Raw genomic sequence first — 25,822 nt, 5'->3', positions numbered from 1 at the left:
AGAAGAGGAGGCTGAGACCTGTTACTATCCTCCGGAACCATCTCAACTGAACCAGCTCAACGAACAAGTGATCCAGCTCAACGATCAAGTGATCCAGCTCAAGGTACTTGTGATCCAGCTCAAAGATCAAGTGATCCAGCTCAAGGACCGAGTGATCCAGCTGACTGACCAAGTGAACCAGCTCAAGTAATGATCAACCCGTGATGTTGTTGTTTGCTTTTGGATGTTGTTTACCAAACCCGTGATGTGTGGTGGTTGTTTTGTGAACCTGTGATGTGTGGTGGTTATTTTGTGATGTTGTTTACCAAACCCGTGATGTTTGGATTTTTATTTAGTGAACCTGTGATGTCGCTATGTACTCATGAATGAACCCGTGATGTTTGCTATGTCTTTGCCTTCTTTGGACTTTAGTTTGATCACTTGTATATATGAGATGAGAAACATTTGCTCCTTCCACCAACACAAACATCGTCAAGCTTTGTTATTTCCTTCTATAACCAAAATTAAATATTTCAGTCCTTCTCATCCTCTCAAATAATTCTTTCTCTTCTTATTTGCTATGGCATCTTCTTCAAATAAATTTCACTATCATTATGATCCAAATAATGATAGTATGAACAAATTTTTTCAAGAGCAATTTAGTAATCAATTTGAAGCTGCTGTTCATGAAATTCCGGAGGAACCATCTCCACGTATTTATATCGATAGACAACGGGAAGAAGGCCACGAACGTTTGTGGAACGATTATTTTAGTGATAATCCGACTTACACGACGAGGCAATTTCGCCGACGGTTTCGCATGAACAAGTCATTGTTCTTGCGTATTGTGAATCGTCTCAGTGAAGAAGTTCCATATTTTAAACCAAAAAAGGATGCAACCTTCCGGAATGGTTTCTCACCGCTACAACAATGTACTGCAGCAATTCGACTACTAGCATATGGGATTGGGGCGGACTCGGTTGACGAATATTTACGTATCTCTGAATCGACTTCTCGTAAATGTTTGGAACATTTCGTCGTTGGAATAGTTGACTTGTTTGGCACTGAATACCTACGCCGACCCACACAAGCGGATCTTCAAAGGCTACTCTTTTACGGAGAACTGCGGGGTTTTCCCGGGATGGTTGGAAGCATCGACTGTATGCATTGGAAGTGGAAAAATTGCCCAACAGCCTGGAAAGGAATGTATTCACGAGGCACCGGTAAACCAACAATTGTTTTGGAGGCGGTAGCTTCACAAGATCTCTGGATATGGCACGCATTTTTTGGAGCTCCAGGTACTTGTAACGATTTAAATGTTCTTGATCAATCACCAGTATTTAATGACATTATTTACGGTCGAGCTCCTGAAGTTACGTACTATGTCAACGGAAATGAGTATAATTTGGCTTACTATCTGACGGATGGTATTTACCCGGAATGGGCGACATTTGTTAAATCCATCCCACAACCACAACATCCGAAACATCGTTTGTTTGCAGAAAAACAAGAAGGTGCACGAAAAGATGTTGAGCGTGCATTTGGAGTCCTGCAATCTAGATTCGCCATGATTAAAAATCCATCTCTTTTATGGTCAAAGGGTAAGATTGCATATATTATGAGAGCATGTATCATACTCCATCATATGATTGTCGAAGATGAACGAGATTCATACACGCTCTATGACGAACAAGAATTCCAACAAGAAGATGGAACCAGAATTACTCCAGATATTTCGTTTTCAGTAAATATGCCTTCAAATCTTCAGGGTTTAGGTGATGGCCATACTATAATTCGTGATAGACAAGCACATCAGAAATTAACGGAGGATTTGATAGAGCATATATGGAATAAATTTGGAAATTAAACTATTTATTCATTAAATAAGATGTTTATCTGCTATAATTAATTAAGTAATATGTTTGTTTCTTTTTTTACATTTTATTTACAAGTTTATAAGTAAGCAATTTAAATGTTATTTTATAAGTTTACATAATTTGTAAAATGTTTATAAATATTATATTATTAAATCTTATGATCTTAAACATGTTTTTCCAATAACTAGCTTTTTAACAGCAGATCTTAACTACAGATCTTACATAATTCCACTATATCTTTATTCTAAGAACACCATAATTAGTTCTCCCATTTTTTTTACCTATGATCTTAACAACTGATCTAGCATTATTTTCACTATATATTTAATCTAAGAACACAAAAAATAGTTCCCCCTTTAATGATGCCCTAATGGAATTTGATACGGATTTATTTAACAAGATAATCAAGAATCCAAGGTGACGGGACATTATAATCCTTCTTTGATGGCAACGTTTCTCCAATTTATTGGACGACTTTGTCTACTAATTGGGGATCGTTTGTTTTGTTTTGCTCTCTCTTCTTTTAATTAACTAGGTTTTGAATCCACGCTAAGCGTGAGTTTATTTGTTATATTTTGATAAAAGTTATATATGATTGATTACGGTAATAAAATATTATCTCATAAGAAAAATTAAAATTAGTACTAAAGAAAATATTAAATTTCGGATACACAATTTTTTAAAATATAAAAATTAGTTGTGTTATAAAATCAAATCTAATAAAAAAAATCATAAACTTAACTTGATGTCTAGGCGAGACAAATCAAAATGATGACCTCACATATCCTAAACCATTTTCTTTGACCATCAGAAAAACGAAACAATTTTATAATCATGAATTTAACTCGTTTCATATTTAATTGATCGTTACCACCTATGTTTTCGTGTTTTTTATTCAATGTTTTCTTATTCTTCATATTATTTCTTGTCATTTTATTGTCAAACTTTGTGTTAATTGTCATCGTAACTTTTACCGTTTGGTTCTTTGTTATACTCTTTTTCTTCTTCTTCCTCGTCAACTTCTTCACACAACTTGTTAACCCATCAAACTCCAAGAACAAAATCATTTATTTTCTCATAAAATTTGTAAAATTCATGATTACCAGCATAGTCAACACATGCATCCAATTATTGACAATTTTATCCATATACTTATTTGGTTTTAGATCCACGCGTTTAGAAACTTCTCAAACCAAAATCCTTACTTGGTTTATAATATTTTAAAAACATAATAAAATATACTAATAATTATTTATTTAATATGAATCATATGATATATAGAAATATGAGTACACTATAAGAACATATTAATTATAAATAAATAATATCAATTATATTATATCATCAAATAATATCAACCGTATCATATTATCAAATAACCGTAACCGTATATAACAGTAACCGCTTGAACCGTAACCGTATTTAAACGTAACCGTTTAACCGTTTGTTAAACGGTTCTGGTTAAGGTTACAAAAATTTCTAACCATAACCGATGGTTAATAAACCTTAACCGTGACAACCGTAACCCTGGTCATGCCTATGTATAGCTAATAAAACATGTGTGTTTGTCGTCCATCTTTCTTCTTTAAACCTCAAAATTTGACTCAAACATCAAATTAAGGTCTTGCGATGTCAATCCTTCTTCCTTAGACCCAAAAATAAAAAATTAATGAAAGAATATCAACTCATCTATAAAATCATACACAAAAATATGTTTTACAGCTCATAAGAAATAAAAATCACAAATGTAGATAAATAAGATAATTTATGTTTTGCATCAATATTTATAATATTTTAAACTTTTAAAAGGTTTCGAAATATAAAATTTGAATCTTTTAAAAATTTTCAGTATTTATAATATTTTAAACTTTTAAAATTTAAAACTTATAATATTTAAAAACTTTTTAAAAGCAAAAAACTTTTAAAAGTTTCAATATTTATAATATTTAAACTTTTAATATTTTTTAATATTATAATATTTTTTTGAAACTGTTTAAAGTTTTAATTTGATCAAATAAAAAACCAAATCAAACCAAATAAAACTTTTAAACTTGGACACTTGATAAATCAACCTTTCCTGCTCATTCATTGTTGGAAGCATATTAATCTTATTTATACTGGTTCTGAACCATTGTCTCAAAAATTTCTAGCCGATGTGGGATATTGTGCTTAGTTTTTTTATTTCCATAAATTTAAAATTTTTCTTTTTCTAAAAAATTCTGTAAATTAAATAAATGTTAATGAATGACATGTCAAATCCTGATAGGTTATTTAAAATAATTCTTAATATAGAAAATTCTGAAAATTGTATAAAATGTTAATAAATGATATGTCAAATTTTTTGTTGTTTAAAATCAGTGGATGGCCTTAGGAATTTATAGCTCCTACTTTTTATTAGATAAATTCATCATGATTTAAACTTTCATGCATATAGTTTGGCTCGTACGTCGAGAATCAAACTTTCCAATATTTTTACCTACAAAAGTCTTTTTTCCAAATTTGACAATTAACGAAAATCTTTACCTTTCATTTTTCAACGGAAAACATAATGAATTGCATGTGAATTATGGCATAAACCAATACGAAGAATACTCAATCAGCAATGTGATTGATTAACATATACTAATATACTACTACATATAAAAAGATGTTGGTGCGTATATAGTGTGTATATTTTAACCTATTTGTTCAAAATGATTTATCAATATTTAAGTTTTTGTTGAAACTGTTGACTATAAAAAAAATAAAAAATAAAAATAAAAAATGATGATTGGAAAGAAAAAAAATACCTGTTTTAAAAAGATTCAAAAATCAAGTTCTTGTTCCAGAAACCATAATCATTTTTAATTTCTGAAAATATCACAAAACACCCTTTGGTCTGACAGGAATTATTTTTAAGGATATTATTAGTTTGTCTAGAAGTCATTTAGAAATTAGTCTTCTGTCCTACCATTGACTTGACCAAAGCAATTAACGTCCAAAGACTTTTCTTACAAATCGATTGCCCGTCAAATTTACTACTAATATATTATTACCCACTATACGGAACTCTACACGTAACTTTGAATCAATATATTCCCCAGCAGTTATTATCATATAAGGATGATGGAGTATACTCTACTAATTTCGACTTGAGGAGTTATTGAAATGTAGATGGATACTGAAGAATCATTATCATATGACACAGGAATTGAAAGGCCTTGTGGTTAGGTATTGGAGCAACATTACCGATTGATAAATCTCTAACTAATGGAAGTTGTTTCTGCATTTTTTTTGTCAGTCGTCTCTACTGCTAATAGACAAGCCTCATTAATGATGGTCATTGTGGGTATAGTTACATGTTTTGGGTCTTGGCAAAGGTTTTATTGGATACAAAGAGATAAATAGAAGTATTTGTTAAAATTCATGATTTAAACTTCAGGTGTATAAAGTCGTGAAGTGGATCATCAGGTTGGGTTATTTATGTAGAGGAATCTGTTTTGTTGCCTTAGATAGTTAGATCATGTTTGTCTTCTCAACAAAATAATTAGGAATCAGACAGAAAAGTTTTAAAACGGACAAATACAAAAGCCTATAAACAAGTAGTCAACTGGGCTTTTCTAGTTAAAGCTCAAATCTCTGTACGTAGGCCCAATTATATTATATGTGTTTTTTTTTGTTGTTTGGCAACATATCAAATTGGCTCCTAGACGAGATAAAGAAAACATTAATCTCCTCAATATCATATCTGAGATTCGGATTCGATATTTGTTTTCTTTGGAACAAAGAGCATTAACCGTCTTGAGTCAATTGTTCAGTAGTAATTTTTTTTTAGCAGCTGACGTAAATTAAGTACAAAACTGTATAAACGACCAAAGGACATGTTACAGTTTGATGTAAAAGTCTGTATGCAATGTAATTTTTCACCCTCGAACCAAATACTCGCAAAGGTTAAAAAAGCCCAAGTAAATGTACTTTTGAATAAAAAAATACACGAGGTGATTCGATTTCGAATCCCTCAAATTAGATCTACTATTATGGCTTGATCTTAATATGAATCAACTTGTTTTTAGTGTAGATATTTGATTAGAAAACACATATACGGAGGGAGGAGATTGGCATGACATGCAGGCAAAGTAGTCTTTTACATTGGATTCTTTAAAATAATATTGAAAGATCGCATGTTTGATGCATGTTGACACGTGCGGTCATGCCCTTAGATACCTTGTGTCAACAACAATGTGTATGTCTGTGTGTGTTGTGCTCTCACCAGAAAGATCTATTCTTTCCTTTTTCCTTTTCGTTTCTTTTTTTTCTTTCTTCTTCTTCTTCCATGTTACTAAAAATAACATAATGTGTTAGGTAGTAGCCTTCCTTTTTCTTTACTACGTGGTTAATTTATACAAATAATCTAGCCATATGCCTTATCATGTTAATGTTAACGCAAAATAACATATTCTTGATACTTTTTTAAAACAAAGTTTTTACGTATGTTATTATTATTAGTGAGATTAGTGAAGAAGCATAAGAGGAGAGAATAATAAAGCACGTGGGATCACGTGAGGGCTCGCGTGCCGGCGTGACTTGCCTTTTACTACAAAATTGTTTTCTGTAATAAAAAAGAAATTGGGGACCCCCAAGTGGACTGAGGAGGCCTGACCCCTCCTCCGTAAGTCCTGATGGTGGGTAGTAATATACGTTTCTTTCTAATACAACAAAAACAAAAACAAAACTATACTCTATATTACACAAAATATAAATTAAAAAATATAATTATATTGGGGTGTCTGACAGATTTGTGTCAGAGAAACGTATTTTGTCTTCTCATGGACATGTGAACTCTCGCCCTCCTTTGCCTCTTCTTCTTATTCTCTGTCCTTCGTCTCTCTCTATTTGTTGTATAGTATTTTCATTTCAGATTTGTTTGTACAAATTAACTCGTTTATTAATTATATAAGAAGAGAACATTACACCACCAAACCAAAGTACGACATTTAACGATCTTCTCTTTTGCCGACGTTAACTTTTCCTTTTTCTTACCGAACTTTCTATTTAATAAAACGAATAATATTGATAGTTATATTTATATTATTGTTGGCTCGTTGATAGTTACTAGTTACTACATCAACGATGTGTTTTTTACTGTTATGTCAGCAAAATAGTTATGTAATTAGGGTACGTACGATGGTTTTTTCGTAAGTAATAAAACATGATCTTGAAAGATGACACAGAACAAGAAAAACATAAGTGCTCCTCTCTAAGTGATATAGTAGAGAAATATGTTGACGACCCTTAACTTTTTTTGTTCGCTCCAGTGGGTATAATTTCGGTCAAAGATCTGCTGGTCAGTAATTTTGATGAGTGGCAATGCAATTTTGTAATGTGTCATCCTCTTATTTGCTCCATACTAATCTCAAAAAGGAAAAAAATGTAAAAGTTAAGTCTAATGAACTTGAAAATTTGACATTATTTGGGGTGTGTGAGGGATATGTGAATAAGATTTTGGAGGGTAAAAAGCAAGAAAATAGAGAAAAAAAAGAGGGTTGATAAGTGAAAAAAAAAACAAGAAGTACTATGAGTAGTCAAATCAAAGATGAATCACAGCCAAAGAGAAACCCTCACCACCCACTTGGGTTACTCACTTTTATGCTTTTAACTTCTGAGCTCTCTGACACAGCCCACCTGCTTCTCTTTTCTCATTATTACTTCCCTCTCTCTCTCTCTCTCAACTTCTTTCTCTTCTACTACCTTTTTTTTTACCTCAGCCGACCCGAATGTAAAACCTAAATCAAACCCAAAAAAAAATTGAATAGAATACAAAATCAAACCGTTGACAAAAAAAAGCAAAGGAAATTATTGAACCACAACAAATTGAACCAGTGGTTTTCAGTCTAGTAAGAAGATATCTATCAAAAAATAAACCATAAAAACCAGGAACAAAGTTGACCATATCATAAAATGTTTCAAATGTTCTATAATTAAAAAAATACATGACTCCTCCTTATAAGACTCTTGAGACATCGTTCTACCGCCATCTCTGAAAGTTCAATTTAGTATATACAATTAGATTTGTTTACTATAGGTATGAGCGGTGTGGAATAATAATAAGAAGAAAATAAAAGAATGAGTTAAAAATCGTGATTGAGAAGTGATAGTTATATTCTGTTATCACTTAAAAGAATAAACATTTTGGTTTCTCAGCCATGAATTTTTACGTCAAATAATATTGTTTCCCTCAACAGATTCGTTCCACCAAAGAATTCAGCCAATACTTCCCAAATGAAATATACCATTTTCGGACTAGATCTTATGGACGTAAGGTACAAAATTTATTAGTCAAAAAAGAAAATAGAGTGGACAGTACATCTAATCTATCTAGTGCCCTGTGTGATGAACCTAACGAATTTTTACTAATCACTCAAAACTTAAAATAAAAGTACAGTAGTTCGGCGTAACGTTCTATTCATTAATTAATCATCAAACAAATCACTCGATTAAGGACTAAATTTAAAATTACTCACAACTCCAAGTAGGCTTTTTTGTTTTATCTAATAAACTAATCAAAAGGTAGTAAATTATTATACTAATTGGAGATTTGGTAATTCCAATGCAGCAAAAGACAGAAAAACTGCAGGTTATTATCTCTCCATCTTCATCTTGCAGAGTGGTTCTTTCTGGGTTTTCTGACTTTGCTTTCTTTATATATTAATTCACAAAACTAATTATTTTAATAATCTGAAAGATTAATGGAAGATTTGTGAACCCCCCCACATTAATTTTAAGGTTTATACTTTATATAGAGAGTTAAGTCTCTTTTTTACTGTATAGTTTCCTCTCTTCCCCCCATCTGTCTTGTCTCATTGTCTTTTTCTTGCAAGTCTCTCAAGTGTCCCTAATAAAAACCTCTTTACCCCCTTCTCTGTCCTTTCTTTCTCTCTCTCTATCTCTCTGCAGAAGAAGCTCAGATACAGAAACTGACTTACAAAGAACAAAGCTTTTCTTTCTTAGAGCCAAAAAAAAAAAAAAAAGTTCTTTTGCTCTTCCTAACCCCAACAAGACTTTCACATCTATTAAATCAGACTTCTGGAAGACAAAAAAAAAGGGGGGAAAAAAAGAATCCTGTTATCTCAAAAGTAACCAACAACAACACTTCTCTCTCTCTCACTCTCTCTCTTCCATGGATTTGCAACTGAAACAATGGAGAAGCCAGACAGAGTCAGAAGAACAACCTTCTGCAGCTAAGATACCAAAACATGTCTATGACCAGATTCATTCCCAAACTCCAGCTTCTACTGCTCTTCCTCTCTTTGCCCCTGAACCTACCTCTTCTAAACTGTCCCCTGATTCTTCTTCCAGGTTCCCCAGTGAGTTCTCTTTCTTCTCTTCCCCCACTCCCTCGTTTCTCTTATTTGTTTCTTAGTCCAATTACTGATATGGTTGGTTGGTTTTTGTAGAGATGGGGAGCTTCTTTAGCTGGGCACAGTGGCAAGAACTTGAACTACAAGCACTGATCTACAGGTACATGTTGGCTGGTGCTGCTGTTCCTCAAGAGCTTCTTTTACCAATCAAGAAAAGTCTTGTCCATCTTTCTCCTTCATATTTTCTTCATCATCCTCTTCAACACCTCCCTCATTACCAACCTGCTTGTGAGTCTCGATAAAGTTTTTTTTTTTTTTTTAATATTTCATTTATTAAATAAGATAAGATGCATGATGGGTTTTGTGCCTACTGTGTTGGAGTTGTGTTCCCAAGATCCATACTTTCGATATTTGTAGTATACTAGTATTATCTTGTTTTGCCAATCTTGGAGATCGAAATTAACATTTGAGTAAGTAGAATCTTGTTCTTGATCTGATCTGTGACATGAATGCTATAATAAAAAAACAGGGTATTTGGGGAGGGCAGCGATGGATCCTGAGCCAGGGAGATGCAGGAGAACGGATGGTAAGAAGTGGAGATGTTCAAGAGACGTCTTTGCTGGCCACAAGTATTGCGAGCGCCACATGCATCGTGGCCGCAACCGTTCAAGAAAGCCTGTGGAAACTACTCCCACCACCGTCAATGCCACCGCCACGTCCATGGCTACCCCAGCAGCACCCGCAACAACAACAACATCAACGACAGCATCTACGTTTGCTTTTGGTGGTGGTGGTGATGAAGTGGTAGGTCAAGGAGGAGGAGGATCGTTCTTCTTCTCTGGCTCTTCCAACTCTTCTTCATCTGAACTTCTCCACCTTAGTCAAAGGTAATTAATTAAAAGAACTGTTTATTTTTTACTCTTTTTAGGTCTGTCTGTTTTAGCTGTTGAACTTGTTGGTCAGAGCATTCAACACATTGACTTTTCCTTCTTTAGTTTTAAGCCAATAAGATTTCTTGGTTGAGACTTTGAGTTTTGAGACAACCGTTTTTAATAATACTGATGTTCAATTAGAGGAAAACAATACTGATTCTGATATTTAAAGTCTTAAACTATGAAACTGATGATACATAACTTGGGGTTTGTATAATGTTGTGAAGAGAGGGGTAATGTTGGAAATTGAGAGACACATCCTTATCATTTTAGGGTTGGTTTGTTTGTTTGTTTGTTGAATTATGAGTTTGATTTCTTTGTGAAAGTATCTCTCTTTTTTTTTTTTTTCTGTTGAGAGTTAATGATAACACTGGATTTGATAGAATCTATTTTTTTTGAAGCTGTGTGAGAGACTTTTCAAACAGAGAAAATAGAAAGAGAGAGAAATAGTGAAATTGTAGGACCTTAGTGAAAGCTGACCCATATATGTCTCATATCTTGCAGAAAAGTTAAAGCTTTTAGATTCTTCTGCACCCACCTCCCCTATCCACACACAACACATGAGATACAAACTCATTTAATTGTTCTATTTCTATTTACTCTACTTAATCAGTTCTTTTAAAACCCGCATTAAAAGGTGCTTTTAAAGCCTATATTATCAACATATAAAGGCTATAATCATGTTGTTTGAAGCCTAAATGTGGAACCTCTTTGACAATTTTTGCTTTATGCTCTGTTTTTATGAGTTTGGTCTCTTTCAAATCATTGAGATGTGGATTCTCTGTTAACAGTTGTTCGGAGATGAAGCATGATAGCAACAACATCAACAACAAGAGGCCATACGAGTCCCACAATGGTTTCAGCAACAACAGATCAGATGGAGGCCACGTCCTGAGGCCCTTCTTTGATGATTGGCCTCGTTCTTCGCTTCAAGAAGCGGACAATAGTTCAAGCCCCATGAGCTCAGCCACTTGTCTCTCCATCTCCATGCCTGGAAACTCTTCCTCAGACGTCTCTTTGAAGCTGTCCACTGGCAACGAGGAGGAGGCCCGGAGCAACAACAATGGGAAAGACCAGCAAAACATGAGCTGGTGGAGCGGTGGAGGGTCCCAACACCACCATCACCACATGGGTGGGCCATTGGCCGAAGCGCTGAGATCTTCCTCTTCGTCTTCCCCAACCAGTGTTCTCCATCAGCTAGGTGTCTCGACACAAGCCTTTCATTGAACAGTGTTAAAAAAAACCAAAACAACATTGGGGGTTTTACTGTATGTTTTGGGTTTGTATTCAAATTTTCGCTGTATAAAGAGGGGGAGGCTTTTGTTGTCCTCTTCCTTTTTCTTTATGATTTCCCCTGTTTCTGTAACCTTTCTCTCAGCTTTTACTCTCAAAAGATTTATGTTTTTGGAACTTCATATCTATAAATAAGATTTAGGACGAAGCAAATGTAGAAGTGCAACGACTTTTATTTCATTTTAAAGTTATAACGATGCTGCAAGCGAAACCTAAAGAAAATGGAGATCAAACAGTACATCTTTGAAATACAAAGAAGCTTACATTAGGTACACTCGGATATCCTTTTCTTGCTCCTACACATCTTCGGGTAACAGGCTTATGGGGACAAGAGAAGAACGTTCATCATCCTTTACTGCAGCGTACACTACAGCGGTTCTGCACGGCGCATACACCATGAAGTAGCAAGGCCTATCGTCGTGTCTTCCATCCTGCATAGCAAACTATCACTTCCTTCGTAATGAGTTGGAGAAAAGAGTTTCTGTTTTCGTTCTTGTTTAGTTCAAGGACTTACAGAGGTGAAAAACTCCGCGGAGTCATCTAGCCGGTTGAAGCCTCCGAATAAAGAGTTATCAGAGTCCAAAACGATTTTGTACTTTCCGGGAGTAGAGCAACCGATGCGGTAGTCAGAGTAACTGTTGGTCCAGTGGAAGTTGAAGACGAAGACCAAGTTACCTCTCTCGAATACAATGACTCTGTCTCCTTCATCCTTGCGGGAGATGTACTGGTGCTCTGAAGTCATGAAACCATAGGTCTCCTCGAGATGTTGCATTGCTCGATCAAACTCTTGTAGTCCATGGTATCTAAGATATTCTGCATCTCCCAGATCAAACCTACGTCGGCATTTATCATAACTACCATTATTCCCAGGGATGACTCTGCCATCAGGAAGGTGCTGATCAGTCCTTGGGAAGTCGATCCACTCTGGGTGTCCAAATTCGTTTCCCATGAAATTGAGGTATCCTTCTCCACCCAATCCCATCGTAATGAGACGGATCATTTTGTGTAAAGCAATCCCACGGTCTACACGCGGGGTGGCCTGTCTATCAACGGCCATGAAATCATACATGTCCTACACAAGTAATAAACATAAGACTTAAGCGTTCAAAGACAGTAAGATGTTTAGTAATTCTATTTCCTGAGTCTTAACAGCAACCGATATGGTACCTTGTCCATTAGCCAGAACGCTATCGTTTTGTCTCCAACAAGGGCTTGATCATGACTCTCCGCATAGACAACACATTTTTCTCCCCACCTCCTGTTGGTAAGCGTGAAAGTTATATCACCAACCTGCCAGTCCTCGTCTCTCTTCCTAGAGAAATTACAAAACACCAAATCAGTTCAATTTTATATATAACAACGTCCACTTTAATCTCATTGCAAAGCCAAGACGTCCTGAAGACATACTTGAGAAGCTCAATCCATTTATCTGCCACTGCCATGTGTAGACGGTAGTCAAAACCCACACCACCGTCTTCGACAGGAATGCAAAAAGCTGGCATCCCGCTAACCTGTTACGAAATCAATTGAGAGAGCTGAAGAGAGGTATCAAAGACACTTCAGTCTTGTACTAGCGTAAATGACTTACATCCTCGCCGACAACAATAGCCTCAGGGTATAGCCCATGAATCATATCGTTCACCAGCATTAGATAGACCACAGCGTCAACATCAGTAGAATAACCAAAGTACTCATTGTAATTCCCAGTAAATTCGACCTGCCAGAAAAGCTAGTAGTTAGGTTCCATAAAGCCATATTTTTTGCAAATATTTGTATGATACTGTGATACATAAAGGTAAGTTACTACTAAATTTCGACACAAAGCACAAAACTAATCCCATACAAAAATACAACCTGCAAGCCATGATGAGTGTACATCATGGAAGTCACACCATCAAATCTGAACCCATCAAACTTGTATTCTTCCAGCCACCATCTCGCGTTGGAAAGAAGATACCTAAGCACCTAAATAGACAAGGACCAAACGTTAATAACGATACAGACGTAACCACCAACACGGTGGTACACTAAAGGCTTTCCCATTAATATTGCAATATTGACTCAACGGAAAGAGACATACTTCCCAGCTTCCATAATTGAAAAGACGAGAATCCCACATCCAATGATAACCCCGCGATCCAGAGTGAAAATATTGACCATCAGTGCCATCAAACATGTTCAGGCCATCCAGTGTGTTTTTTGATGCATGGCTGGTTTTATTTAAGACAATAATGATTATCTATAAAAAATTCCACATCAACTGATTCACAATAAAATCTAACTGATGTAAGATGATTCTGGAGAAGTGCGTCAACGGGAAGGTAATACCTGTGCACAATATCCATCAGAACAACCAGACCTAGCTCATGAGCTTTGTCTATCAAAGATTTAAGGTCATCAGGTGTTCCAAAGCGGCTGCTAGGTGCGAAAAAATTTGTCACATGATACCTGCATTGCATGTAGCCTAGTCACATGCTCATTCATCAAGGATTAAAAAGGATTTACGGCTTGAAAGAATCAACAAAATGCCTTTTAACAGGTATGCATTGGATGATAGGTAGACATTTTATATCTGGAAATGAAAATACCCAAAGCTGGCATAGTAAGAATGCTCTTGAATGGCCATTATTTGAACCGCATTATAGCCTAGCTTTTTTATACGCGGAAGTACATCATCTCTAAAGTTGGCATATGTATTTATCATTGGTTCCTGCAGATCAAAGATAACAACGTTACCCATTATCATATCGTCAAAAGTGAAAGTCTTCTGCCATCAAGAACCTGGAACAAAAAAAAGTCTTCCGAGATTTCCTTTTGCATTCTTATATTGAAACTATACATTCTCTAAAGATGATTACGCCATCAAGTAAAGATGATAGTCATCTAGTTCAAAAGGACTAGTTCCTATATTATCAATGAAATGTCTAGACCAAACTTTCCACTATCCTCAAAAAGCAACGAAGTCAAGCACATATAAGAATTTGTCATGTCAAATGTAGTTTAAACTTCTACCTCTGTCAGTTATATTTTGACACTTGGTGATTACCGTTCGAAGATAAGAGAAAGAAACATACCGTACTACTCATTCCAACATGTGATTCATATATACGCAGGGATGTGGGTCTCTTTGGACGAGGATGTTTGAACACATATTTATCCTGAAACAATGGAGTACTTCAGCGAGGGAAAGATATATGAAACCATACGTACACATAGAGAATGCTGGAAACCAGTTATGACTTAAATACTAAATATAATGTTTTTGTTGGATGTCTACATCTTGAAAGAGTTTTGATCTTCTCTAGAAATAAACCAAAACAAGTGAGAATGTAAAATGAGTACTGGTTTATACCTCCTCAGCAGGGTCATAATATACTCCATTGTATGGGATCTCGCCTGGTGGCTGGACAGAATACTTGATCCAAGCTGGAATGGAGTCTTTAATACCAGATGGGGTATCCATGCGAATCTACCAATGCCATGATATACAATAAGATTTACGATAGGAATTACAAAGCTGACAATTTTGCATGTTATTCCAAAAGGATAAACTATGAACATGTCACCTTCACGCGGGAGCCATGGGGAATTGCTGACGAGCCATCAGCATTATTTGGCAGAAATATTTCCCACACACCAAAGTTGTTCTGCTCAATTTCAGTGATAAGACTGTTTTAGATGAGAATTGCAGAAAGGAACAGAATAATAATAGAGTAAAGCATGCCGCCAACAAGAATCATTGAAGGTTCTCGTCAGCTGAGATGGAAGATTAAACAATATATCTCAAAGTAGACTGTAAAAGCATACCCGAGTCATTACATCAGCTTTCGCATTCCAGTTATTAAAATCTCCAATCAGTGATGCTGCCTGGAAAGGCATAATTCAGTCAAATAACTCTTGTTAGAAAAAACAAGAATCTAGTATTCAATCAGGTGCAGATACATGCATGGAACATAATACAAAAGACAAACGATTGCACAATATCAGGGCACATGAGACCCTTTTCACTGAACTATGAGCCCAGGCTGATCATTCATAATTATGCTAAATACAACACCACTTGACCAGTTTTAAAATCTATAATCCCAATAGGTCTAAGAAATATATTCACCACCATAAAAAGCTTGAATGTAAGAATACATGTGTTTTAATCCATGATTTTAGATTTAGTTCTCTTCACAGGCATAGAAAGTTGCATTTGATATACATAAGCAAATTCTGAAACTCTACTGACAAAACAAAAATAACATAAAATCATTACAACATAATAGTAAGGTAAAGTATTGAGATGAAACAAACCTTAGCTCCTGGTGCCCATTCCCGGTAAGTGATACCAGTGGCGCTAATAAAGCAGTGAATTATAATTAGCAACTGCAATACCAACTATCTGTAGAGTATTTACTAAACTTTTACAGTGACTAGAGTGCTGAAAATGCAATAATTAGAACCGTTAAAGCTATCGAAACAGCACTTGAAAATATAATTTTTAATGAAGTTTACCATCGAGTGAAGCCAAATATTTCGTAACCACGAGAAAATGCCTCTAAACCACCTTCATTCTTGTCGATTTCGTCACGCAGTTTTCTGTACTGCCCATATCTACAACAGGTTTTTAAGCCAGGAGAAGGACAAAAATTAAGATAACATCATATTTACAAGATCCACCAATAAAAAATGAGGGACTTTTACTCTTTGCAAACAAAACAAAGCTAGATAGGAATATATTGTTTACCTGTAATCAAGATGACCACGATGACTGTTCAACATAGGATCAATGTCATATATTTTCTTCCCATCTCCAGGAGGTGGAACCCTCCTCTGACCAACTTCTTGTTCGACAGACGGTGACATCTTTGCAAAATTTTCTTTATAACTTTTGTCTCCCGATGTTGAGAGTGCAGAAGTTTGATCTAGTTTCTCTGTTTCCAGGGCTTCTTCAATATTCGGGGCGTCTACATCGTCGACAACCTAATAATCATCATGTAAGAACAGTAATGTAATGTTTCTATTCATTTTGATTTGTAGAAAAGATCAATTTATCCAAACGATCATATGTTCACTGTTTGGTTCTCATGAAAAAATGGAATAAGCATGATAAGTAGTATCTCATTCCCTAACATTTTGTTTTCTCAAGATATAATGACTACATTGCACCATTACTTCTACACAAACTTCATCTTGTGATCATACCATTCCAAGGTCAAATGGTGTAGTTAAAAACAACCCTGATGTAAGCACAAAAACCGAGAAGACGACAACAAACCTGAGTATCTTCTACTTGATCAGTGACAGATGAAGAGGTATCACTCTGATGGCCGCCGAGCTTCTCAGATGCAGTGGTAGCTAAAGAAGACGAATCAGAATCATACGGTGGCTTCCGAGCAAAAACCTTCCCTAAATCAATCAATCAGCACAATCGATACCACAAAACAAACAACAAAATAGCAAAATCAAATTCACATTTCAAAATAACCAAAAAAATTGGAGATAAGTATCATCATTCAACAAGAGTAATCACAACCGTTACAAAAACTATCATCCACGAAGCAGGATCCACAAAAAAAAAAAAATAATAATAATTGAAATCGAGACATTGACTCCATGAAAATCACGAATCTCGAAACCCGTGCCCAGTAGAAGGAGACACACGGAGATAAATGAAAACAAAGGAGATGGGAAGCAAAAAGTACCAGAAGAAGAAGAAGAAGAACGAGGGTCCTTCCTTAGGGAGAAGGAAACAGCGTTGCTTCTCCTGAGATCTTCATTAAAACTTGGGAGAGACGAGTTCTTCTTCTTAATCGATGGAAGATTAGGGAAACGTACTCCTGAGATTGTGTAAACCATTGATGAAAGACAGAGAGAGAGAGAACTTGGGGAGAGAGACTGAGGAGCGAAAAAAAGCTGAGTGAGAGAGGAATAAAATCTAAATACTAATGAAAGGGATTAATTAGACTAATTTAAAACTAATAAACGACAAAATTTAAAGTTAAAAAAAAAAAAAAAATCAAAAAATCACATGAAGCCTCATTAGGGACGGAGTATAGCGTGCCACGTGTCCTTATGTCAGATATTTAAATTGGACCCATCATCAAATTCTCAATAATTGCTTTCTTTTAACCTCAAATAAATCAAATCTTAATTAGGAAAATATCATTATGATTAGGAAAATATAATTGTGTTTGTCAGATTTCAGACTCGTAACTGAAAGAAAAAGCTTTTTATCTCTTGATTAGGGACGAGCCCAAAACTTTTCACACAAATATCTTTTCTGACGAGGGAGAATCACTGCTAGCGAATATAGAATATACCAAGAAAGAACAAATATTTCATATATCAAACGTATAGTATAATTTTATCACAAAACATGAGCTGTCTTGTTATTATTGGGTAATAATAATACATGAAGAGCAAATTTACATGATCAACTCCAAATTCTAAAAAAAACGGTTTCTTCACCTTTTTTGGAAGTTGAGGAACTTGATACCATAAGCAAAGACAAAGAGAAAAACAAGGATCCATACTATGTGGACAACGGCTACAACTGGTAAGAAGTCATGTTCAAACCCGAATCCATCTTTGAGCAACGTTTTCAGACTCGTGTCTCCAACACCACTGATGCGCACTATCGCATCTGTGTCTCCTACTTGAGATGTGATGATCCCGTACAACGTCCAAGCCACGGGCGATGCCCAGTAGTACCATCTCCACCATATCGGTATTAGCTGCGTTCAAAAATTAAAGGTTTTGTTAAGTTTAGTTTAGCTCTTAAAACAGTTCTGTTGGTATGTGTACGTAAGTTGCTTAGTTCATTTTACCGGTTTAGGGATGAGGAAACCGGAGAAAAGATTCCAGAGACTCATGAAGAATGACATGCAGATTCCGGCTATTTGATAGTTTGGTGTCAAGGCCACAAGCATCATACCGTATAAGGTGAAGTAAACGAAGCTTGTTAACATGAAGAAGTAAAACCAGAAGAATTTGACAGCAGTCCAGTCGTATCCGATCATCGAGTAAAGGATTAGCGTGTAGAGTCCAGTTTGTATAATGTTGTACATTATTTCCACCGCTACCTGCACCATTTATAGATTTCAGTTCTGAACCATATCTTAGGAAACGCTTCATATATCGTTACTTAAGACAAATATTATTAGAATGGTTAAGTACCTGAGAAATTGCATAGGGAATGGCAGAGTACATTCCAGCTGCTTTTTCCCGGTAGAACACAGTTCGCTCAATGGCAATCGCAGGCTGAACTGTTGAAGCGTTGGTGCCACCGAGGAACATTACAGCAGCGTACATGGCTCCAAAGAAATTATTCAGGTCTTGCTCTTTTTCTCTGTTTTGTTTTTTTGGATTAAATACATCACATTTTGATAATATGAATAGACTAATAATGAAAAAGAGAAAAGAATGGCTTACATTTTGGTTCCTGTTTGCCAGAAAATTAGACCAAACATGAAACCAATGACTATTGTCATGAGAAACCGAATGGCATTATACTGAGGATATCTCCAGCTTGACCAATACTGTTTCCAGAAGCAAGCCTTCATTTGAGTAGCAAACGGTTGCGCGTACTTGGTTTGGAAGTAGAGATCATTAGATCCTGGTGGTGGAGTACTGAGCTCTTTGATGAGTTCCTGATTCCTCCTGAGTATAACATCAAGTTCATGTTAGATAAACACTGTAATAACACTGATATAGTAGTAGCGTTTTTCTTAAGCGTACTGATAAAGAGAGGATTTGGCGAATATTTGAGCAAAGTCCACGCTCAGTTGTGTCTCCATTGAAGGACTAGTAACGTCAAGCATCCACGTCGCAGGATTGTATCCGTCTGTGATCTTCGGGACCCCTTCAATAGCCTGCAAAAGTAAGGTTCTAGATACAGTTACTTCCATTGATAGATATCACAAATTCATATGACCAAGAGATTGGAAAGAAAACCAATGAATCACCTCGAAGTACTCAACGAGTTTTTGTGAGTGATGGCCTAGACTTCCATCATATATAACTTGGCCTCCTCGTTTCATCAACAAAAGCTGCATTAAACGAAGGATGATTTGTAAGTTTATTCTGGTTTTGGGACTCAAAACTGGATTTTTGGATGCATACCTCATCGAAGGATTCAAAAATATCGATGCTAGGCTGATGAATTGTACAAACTACAGTTCTTCCTGTATCAACGGTATTCCTAACAGTACGCATAACGATGGCGGCAGCTCTTGCATCAAGACCAGATGTTGGCTCGTCCATGAATATTATTGACGGGTTAGCTACCAATTCAACTGCAATAGTAAGCCTTTTCCTCTGTTCTGTTGAAAGACCATCTACTCCAGGAAGACCAACTATAGAGTTTCTAAGGGGTTCGAGCTCAACCAACTCCATCACTTCTTCAACAAACATCTATTCAAGCACATAGACAGGAGAAAGAGGTTATCAGTTTCATGCAAGTGATTATCATAAAACAATTGAACGTTATGCATAGTAACACTTACCTCTCGAGTTTTGNAAAACCAATGAATCACCTCGAAGTACTCAACGAGTTTTTGTGAGTGATGGCCTAGACTTCCATCATATATAACTTGGCCTCCTCGTTTCATCAACAAAAGCTGCATTAAACGAAGGATGATTTGTAAGTTTATTCTGGTTTTGGGACTCAAAACTGGATTTTTGGATGCATACCTCATCGAAGGATTCAAAAATATCGATGCTAGGCTGATGAATTGTACAAACTACAGTTCTTCCTGTATCAACGGTATTCCTAACAGTACGCATAACGATGGCGGCAGCTCTTGCATCAAGACCAGATGTTGGCTCGTCCATGAATATTATTGACGGGTTAGCTACCAATTCAACTGCAATAGTAAGCCTTTTCCTCTGTTCTGTTGAAAGACCATCTACTCCAGGAAGACCAACTATAGAGTTTCTAAGGGGTTCGAGCTCAACCAACTCCATCACTTCTTCAACAAACATCTATTCAAGCACATAGACAGGAGAAAGAGGTTATCAGTTTCATGCAAGTGATTATCATAAAACAATTGAACGTTATGCATAGTAACACTTACCTCTCGAGTTTTGACATCTATATCAGCGGAAAGACGAAGCCATGCTGAGTAAATGAGGGATTCATAAACGGTAACATGTGGAGAATGGATATCATTTTGTTCACAGTAACCAGTGACTCTAGCAAATGTTGCTTGGTTCTTTGGGTAACCAGATATGCTAATAGTCCCTTCGATGTAGCCTCCTGTTTTCCTGCCAGCCAGGACATCCATTAAGGTTGTCTTACCGGCACCACTGACACCGACCAGTGCTGTCAATACGCCTGGTCTGAAAGCTCCATCAACGTCTCTTAGTAACTGGAGGCGGTCGCCTTCAACTCCTTGAGCTTTCATTTCCTGCAGAATAAAACAATGAATGAGACTTAAGGTGCATTTGTAAGAGCGATAGACAGAATTGGAAACCATGAGACACATTTACTTACGGCAGGCATATCAACGTAGTAGTTCACATGACTAAATGCAAGAGAGAGCGGTTGAAAAGGTAAAACCATTCCTCTCTTTGTTGAAGTACTAGTGAGTTCCACTACAGAATTAGTAGAGTCAGAATAATCAAAATGAAAAGATACTACAGAATTAATGAGGTAAAAGATTTCACCTTCTGTTCCACGGTTATTTCCTTTATGTTTCTCTTTACCTTCTTCCACAACTGTAGCTTTTGAGTCACCGAGAGCTACAGATATATTTTCAAGATCTTGTCAACAAAAAATGATTCTTGTTCAAACTTATATTTAACTTGAAAGTTAATAAAATAAGATCACTTACGGTTCAAATACGTCAAGGCTAAGATGTACAAGACATTGAACAACACAGAAAATCCAAGTAACGCTCCGATACATATCCAAAACCAATATGGCTCTGTAAAGAAGCCTCGGCTCTTCAGCAAGACTTCTCCAACTGTTTTCGCGTCAATGCGTGTATCATTGTTTGGCTGGATCATGTAAACAGAACAGATTTTGCATCACGATTGACAAATATAAGTTGACCAGTCAAGGACGGTACTGTAAACTTACAGTGTCCCATCGCTCATCAAGAAATTCATTCATAACTAACGCAGTCTGTCCATACATCATAGGTGATATGTAATAGGCCCAAGTCATCCATGATGGGATGTCATCTGTGAAGGAAAAAAATAAATATATGTTTTACTTAACAATCGCATATAGAAAGAAGCCAAAAGCTATATCAAGAAATATAAATAACTTATATCACACAGTTTTTATATGTCTGTGGCAAGATATGTAGTAATTAAGGACATCTACGGTGTCCACTCAACTGTCTTACTATCTGGTTGAACTTTTTTTTTTTTTTGCGTTAAAAAGGATCATCTCTGCTGACCTTTAGCAACAATGAAGCCTCCAAGAACAAAGACGACTAGCAATGACAAGGTCCCGACTGAGGTTGCGACTACTTCAGTTCTTCCAAGGGCTCCAAGGAATCTAAACAAAGAAAGGGCCATCTGATTCACACTAAAGTATGCCAATAACTGCCGGAAGAACCTAATGGCAAAAGTTTAGTTAGTTCAAAGGGAATGAAAATAGAAGAAAAATAAAGAAAGTTTCGTAAGTGTAGCTTTATTAGCACTAGAAGCTAGCAAAATTACCTGGAAGCAGAAGGAGCAAAACCAATAGTGTAGTATGTAAGAACGATCCATATTACTGATTCAATAAGAGATAATGGGATCTTCAGAAGAAAAGCTGGTAAGGCGAAAGCCCATGGAGGATAGAACAAGAAGTCCCTTTGCTTAAAGAAAACTGGAAGCCTCATCACTGTGAATGCTAGTTCAGCCATTCCATTAAACATTAGATTGAGCAAACTGAAAAAGAGTGCACCATAAAACTTCTGACCATCCTGCACCGTACCAACATGCATTTCTGTCCTAAAAAAGACCGACATGGCAATCAAAGACATGAAGGTAATCTGAACGGTCTTGAACACATAAACAAAGGAGTTGCGTTTCATAAGCAGCCATTCTCTATCAAAGCATGCCTTGAATAACTCCTTGTTTGATATACCATACTTCTGTGTCACTAGTGCAGCAGGATGGGTTTTAGCTTTGTCATAAGGAACCCTGAATTCTGAAGCAAGTTGTTGCCCAGTCTGAAAAGAATTGTAGCCGCTTGAAAAATCACTTACGGACACATAGCTGTAAGGTTGTTCTCTCCTGTTCCAGTACTGTTCTTGGTCCTTCTTAGACGTAACTTCTTGCAAAAAGTCTGCAACACCTTTTCTTTCAGGACATTGGAACCCCATGTACTCAAAGAACTCAAGAACTTTGTCTCGGGCCCCCTGGTAGACAATCTGACCCTCTGAGAGCAAGATGATGTCGTCAAAAAGCTCAAATGTCTCGGGAGCAGGTTGTAGAAGCGAAATAACCATGGTGACATCCGCGATATGAACTAACTGCCTCATGAACTTGCAGATTTGGAATGTTGTGGAACTATCCAACCCTGTTGATATTTCATCCATGAAAAGAGCTGTGGCCGGTCCAACCAACATCTCTCCTGCTCAGTTTAGACAAGAGTCATTGGAGTTTAAGTAACACATATATATATGCACTGTTATTGTAATGTAAACATATGCAAAACCCACAAGTTTTTACCTGTTGTTAGACGCTTCCTCTGTCCACCAGAAATACCTCGTCTCATCACATCTCCAGCAAGTGTGTCAGCACACATGTCTAGACCAAGTATCTTTCATGTGCCATTAACCAAGGATAAGCACAAATGTTGTTTGTTAGAAAGAGAGACCAAAGCAAAAAAGTTGTACCTTAAGAACGTAGTCTGTAACCAGACTAGTTTCTTGCCCTGCTAGCGCAATGGATTTCATGAATGCATCAATCTCAGGGTCTGGCTTTATTCCAGCTTCTTTTTCCCTCCTTGAGAGCTCCGTAAGCAGCTGGTACCGAGTCCCAACACCTAGACATCTCCCCGAAAAATCCAGTGTCTCTCTCACTGTCATCTCTCCGAAGTGAAGGTCATGCTGACTAATGTAGGCACAAGTCTTTTGAGGAACAAATTCGCTAAACTCGTGACCGCAGTAAGTTATCTTCCCAGACATCTGTTTGTCGTAGAACCAGATATGTTAAGTCAACCAGAAGCTTTAAAGAGGACATAAGTATACATATCTAATAATTAAAAACAAACCTGGAGGGTGTCATCAAGCTTCCCAGCCAAAGCTTGTAGCAAAGTTGTTTTCCCTGAACTTGGTGGACCAAGTAATAAGGTCATCCTGAAAATGTCACTCATAGTCACATATATTATTAGCTTTTCATGTAAAGGTATCCGAGATATAATATAGCAAAAGACCACTGTGACATTCACTTTATTTACCTTGATGGTTTGATAATGCCACTGATAGATTTAAGTATCTGAATCTTCTTCTTATTAGATGGCAGGAGGTGGAATAATCCAAGAATGCTCTAATTTAACAAATAACCAAAAAAAACTTTTAGTAAGCAAGATTTCGACAACAACAAGTCAACAACTACAACATGTGAAAGTTACCCCAATCATGAGTTTCATACAATTTTCACACATAAAGTTTGACATTTTATATATATATATATATATATGTAATTTTAGACCAACAAGACTACATCCTGAAATAACCGGATATCCTAATACGGCGCATGTCTGATGCCAAGCCATAAAAAGTACTAGTAAATTTAGGTATATATATAATTTTTTTGGGTAAATATGTTAATATCATTAGAAAATGAAGATGAAGTATTACACGTTACCTATAAAGAAAGCAACCTTGGTAAAAAAAAAAAAAAAAAAAAAAAGATTAGAATAAGTTTTGGAAAAGATTAGGTATTTTTATTTTATGAAACTTTGTAGATCTCATTTTCCCAACGACATCATCGAAGAGGACAAGTTACCCACACATAAAGAAAAATAACCCAGCACGAACCTCGATGGTATTCAAAGTGACGTTGAAGAGAGTAGGAAGAGCTCTGCTCGCACTACGAACATCTCCTTCCACTGAAACATTCTCATACCTTACTTCAATCTTCGGAACCTCAATTCCCACTCTGTTTTTTTTTCCGCCAAAGAAAAAATAGTAAATAAATAAATAAATCTGACGACAAAACNAAAAAAAAAAAAAAAGACAAAAGACAAAAAGTTTTTTGAGTATATGTCTGAAAAGAAACATAAGTAAAACCTGTCAGTTCTTTCTCTCAATCTCCGGAGAAACTTTTCGTTATCTTCTTCGACGAACTTCAAAATCATATCCATAAGATGCTTCTTCTCTTTAGGTGCAAGATTCGTCAGGTCAACTTCTTCAAGTCCAACTTTACCGTTGACCATCGTCTGCGGCAGCATACCTTTCCTCAACCGATCGTAAGTCGGTAGTCTCTCAAGCGCCGCCCACCGGAGCTCCACCTCATCTTCCTCTCTCCGTTCGCTCCGACCAAAAACGTCGTCCGTCGGGGAAGCGAACACTTCTCTGAAGCTTCTTGATGCAGCTTCGGCTAAACTCCGGTGACTNATCTCCGGAGAAACTTTTCGTTATCTTCTTCGACGAACTTCAAAATCATATCCATAAGATGCTTCTTCTCTTTAGGTGCAAGATTCGTCAGGTCAACTTCTTCAAGTCCAACTTTACCGTTGACCATCGTCTGCGGCAGCATACCTTTCCTCAACCGATCGTAAGTCGGTAGTCTCTCGAGCGCCGCCCACCGGAGCTCCACCTCATCTTCCTCTCTCCGTTCGCTCCGACCAAAAACGTCGTCCGTCGGGGAAGCGAACACTTCTCTGAAGCTTCTTGAAGCAGCTTCGGCTAAACTCCGGTGACTATTTGAGGCTAAACTCCCACCTCTCCCGCTCATTGTTCGGACAAGATCCTCGTCTCGTCCTTGCATCTTCAATGGTTTATGAAAGTCGAGATTTGAATCTCAGGTATATCCGTTTCCGGCGACCATCTAAGGGAGAGAGAGAGAGAGAGAGAGAGAGAGAGAGAGAAACTTTGGAGGTCAGGGAAGAAGTAGAGGCGGGGTTATTTGTTTTTAATAATAAAGCTCCCAGTGACAATATTTGTTTTTAATATTTACACTTTAATAATTGAAATTTGTTGGGTTTTTTTTTGTTGTCTAATGAAATTTATCGAATAATTATTCAAAACATCTTAAAACATATCATATCTCATTATTTATGATCACATGATTCTCGTTGATTTGATTTTTTAGTTTATTTTTCAAATGATCTTGTGGGTCTAATCTAGATCTAATATATTAAAATGTAACGTAAGATGCCTCGTATTCACCCTCAAGTTTAGATTAGTAATTATTATAATTATTTTATTCTTAATAAAATATGCCTATCTTTACTTTTTCAAATATTTTC

General features: G+C 36.4%; 4 protein-coding genes across 6 annotated transcripts; 2 read left to right on the top strand and 2 right to left on the bottom strand.

Moving 5' to 3' along the window:
- On the top strand, window positions 560-1,648 carry LOC104784218 (putative nuclease HARBI1; the record flags this gene model as incomplete). The annotated part of the gene is made up of 1 exon (XM_010509274.1): window positions 560-1,648. A coding segment is annotated over exon 1 (1,089 nt), but the record flags the coding sequence as incomplete, so codon positions are not given.
- Window positions 8,678-11,471, top strand: LOC104782060 (growth-regulating factor 3-like). The gene is made up of 4 exons (XM_010506884.2): window positions 8,678-9,199; window positions 9,290-9,481; window positions 9,723-10,080; window positions 10,917-11,471. Exons 1-4 carry the CDS (start codon window positions 9,013-9,015, stop codon window positions 11,350-11,352), a joined length of 1,173 nt encoding a protein of 390 aa, XP_010505186.1. The 5' UTR covers window positions 8,678-9,012; the 3' UTR covers window positions 11,353-11,471.
- On the bottom strand, window positions 11,572-17,332 carry LOC104782059 (1,4-alpha-glucan-branching enzyme 2-1, chloroplastic/amyloplastic). Its single transcript, XM_010506883.2, has 18 exons — window positions 17,109-17,332; window positions 16,682-16,812; window positions 16,151-16,386; window positions 15,919-16,017; window positions 15,718-15,760; window positions 15,226-15,285; window positions 14,985-15,065; window positions 14,771-14,887; window positions 14,493-14,576; window positions 14,007-14,128; window positions 13,747-13,866; window positions 13,499-13,628; window positions 13,273-13,383; window positions 13,007-13,135; window positions 12,826-12,929; window positions 12,586-12,730; window positions 11,933-12,490; window positions 11,572-11,849 (listed from the first exon to the last, which is right to left on the bottom strand). The coding sequence occupies exons 1-18, from the start codon at window positions 17,260-17,262 to the stop codon at window positions 11,715-11,717; spliced, it is 2,559 nt and encodes an 852-aa protein (XP_010505185.1). The 5' UTR covers window positions 17,263-17,332; the 3' UTR covers window positions 11,572-11,714.
- On the bottom strand, window positions 17,725-25,491 carry LOC104782057 (ABC transporter G family member 34). Of its 3 annotated transcripts, XM_010506880.2 has the most exons (21): window positions 25,231-25,486; window positions 24,642-24,922; window positions 24,390-24,510; window positions 23,807-23,895; window positions 23,621-23,705; window positions 23,244-23,534; window positions 23,077-23,167; window positions 22,078-22,978; window positions 21,813-21,973; window positions 21,488-21,591; window positions 21,240-21,405; window positions 21,073-21,147; window positions 20,900-21,000; window positions 20,481-20,813; window positions 20,098-20,388; window positions 19,941-20,024; window positions 19,144-19,277; window positions 18,838-19,065; window positions 18,583-18,754; window positions 18,234-18,488; window positions 17,725-18,140 (listed from the first exon to the last, which is right to left on the bottom strand). In XM_010506880.2, the coding sequence occupies exons 1-21, from the start codon at window positions 25,339-25,341 to the stop codon at window positions 17,871-17,873; spliced, it is 4,344 nt and encodes a 1,447-aa protein (XP_010505182.1). In that variant the 5' UTR covers window positions 25,342-25,486; the 3' UTR covers window positions 17,725-17,870. The 3 variants fall into 3 exon arrangements, with proteins under 3 accessions (XP_010505182.1, XP_010505181.1, XP_019100462.1); XM_010506879.2 differs by having other exon boundaries at window positions 20,900-21,147; window positions 25,231-25,487; XM_019244917.1 differs by having other exon boundaries at window positions 17,871-18,140; window positions 20,900-21,147; window positions 24,642-24,891; window positions 25,200-25,491.

Source organism: Camelina sativa, chromosome 4 (genome assembly GCF_000633955.1).
Source record: "Camelina sativa cultivar DH55 chromosome 4, Cs, whole genome shotgun sequence".
In the NCBI taxonomy this organism is placed as follows: Eukaryota; Viridiplantae; Streptophyta; class Magnoliopsida; order Brassicales; family Brassicaceae; genus Camelina; species Camelina sativa.
This window is presented reverse-complemented; position numbering and strand designations above follow the sequence as displayed.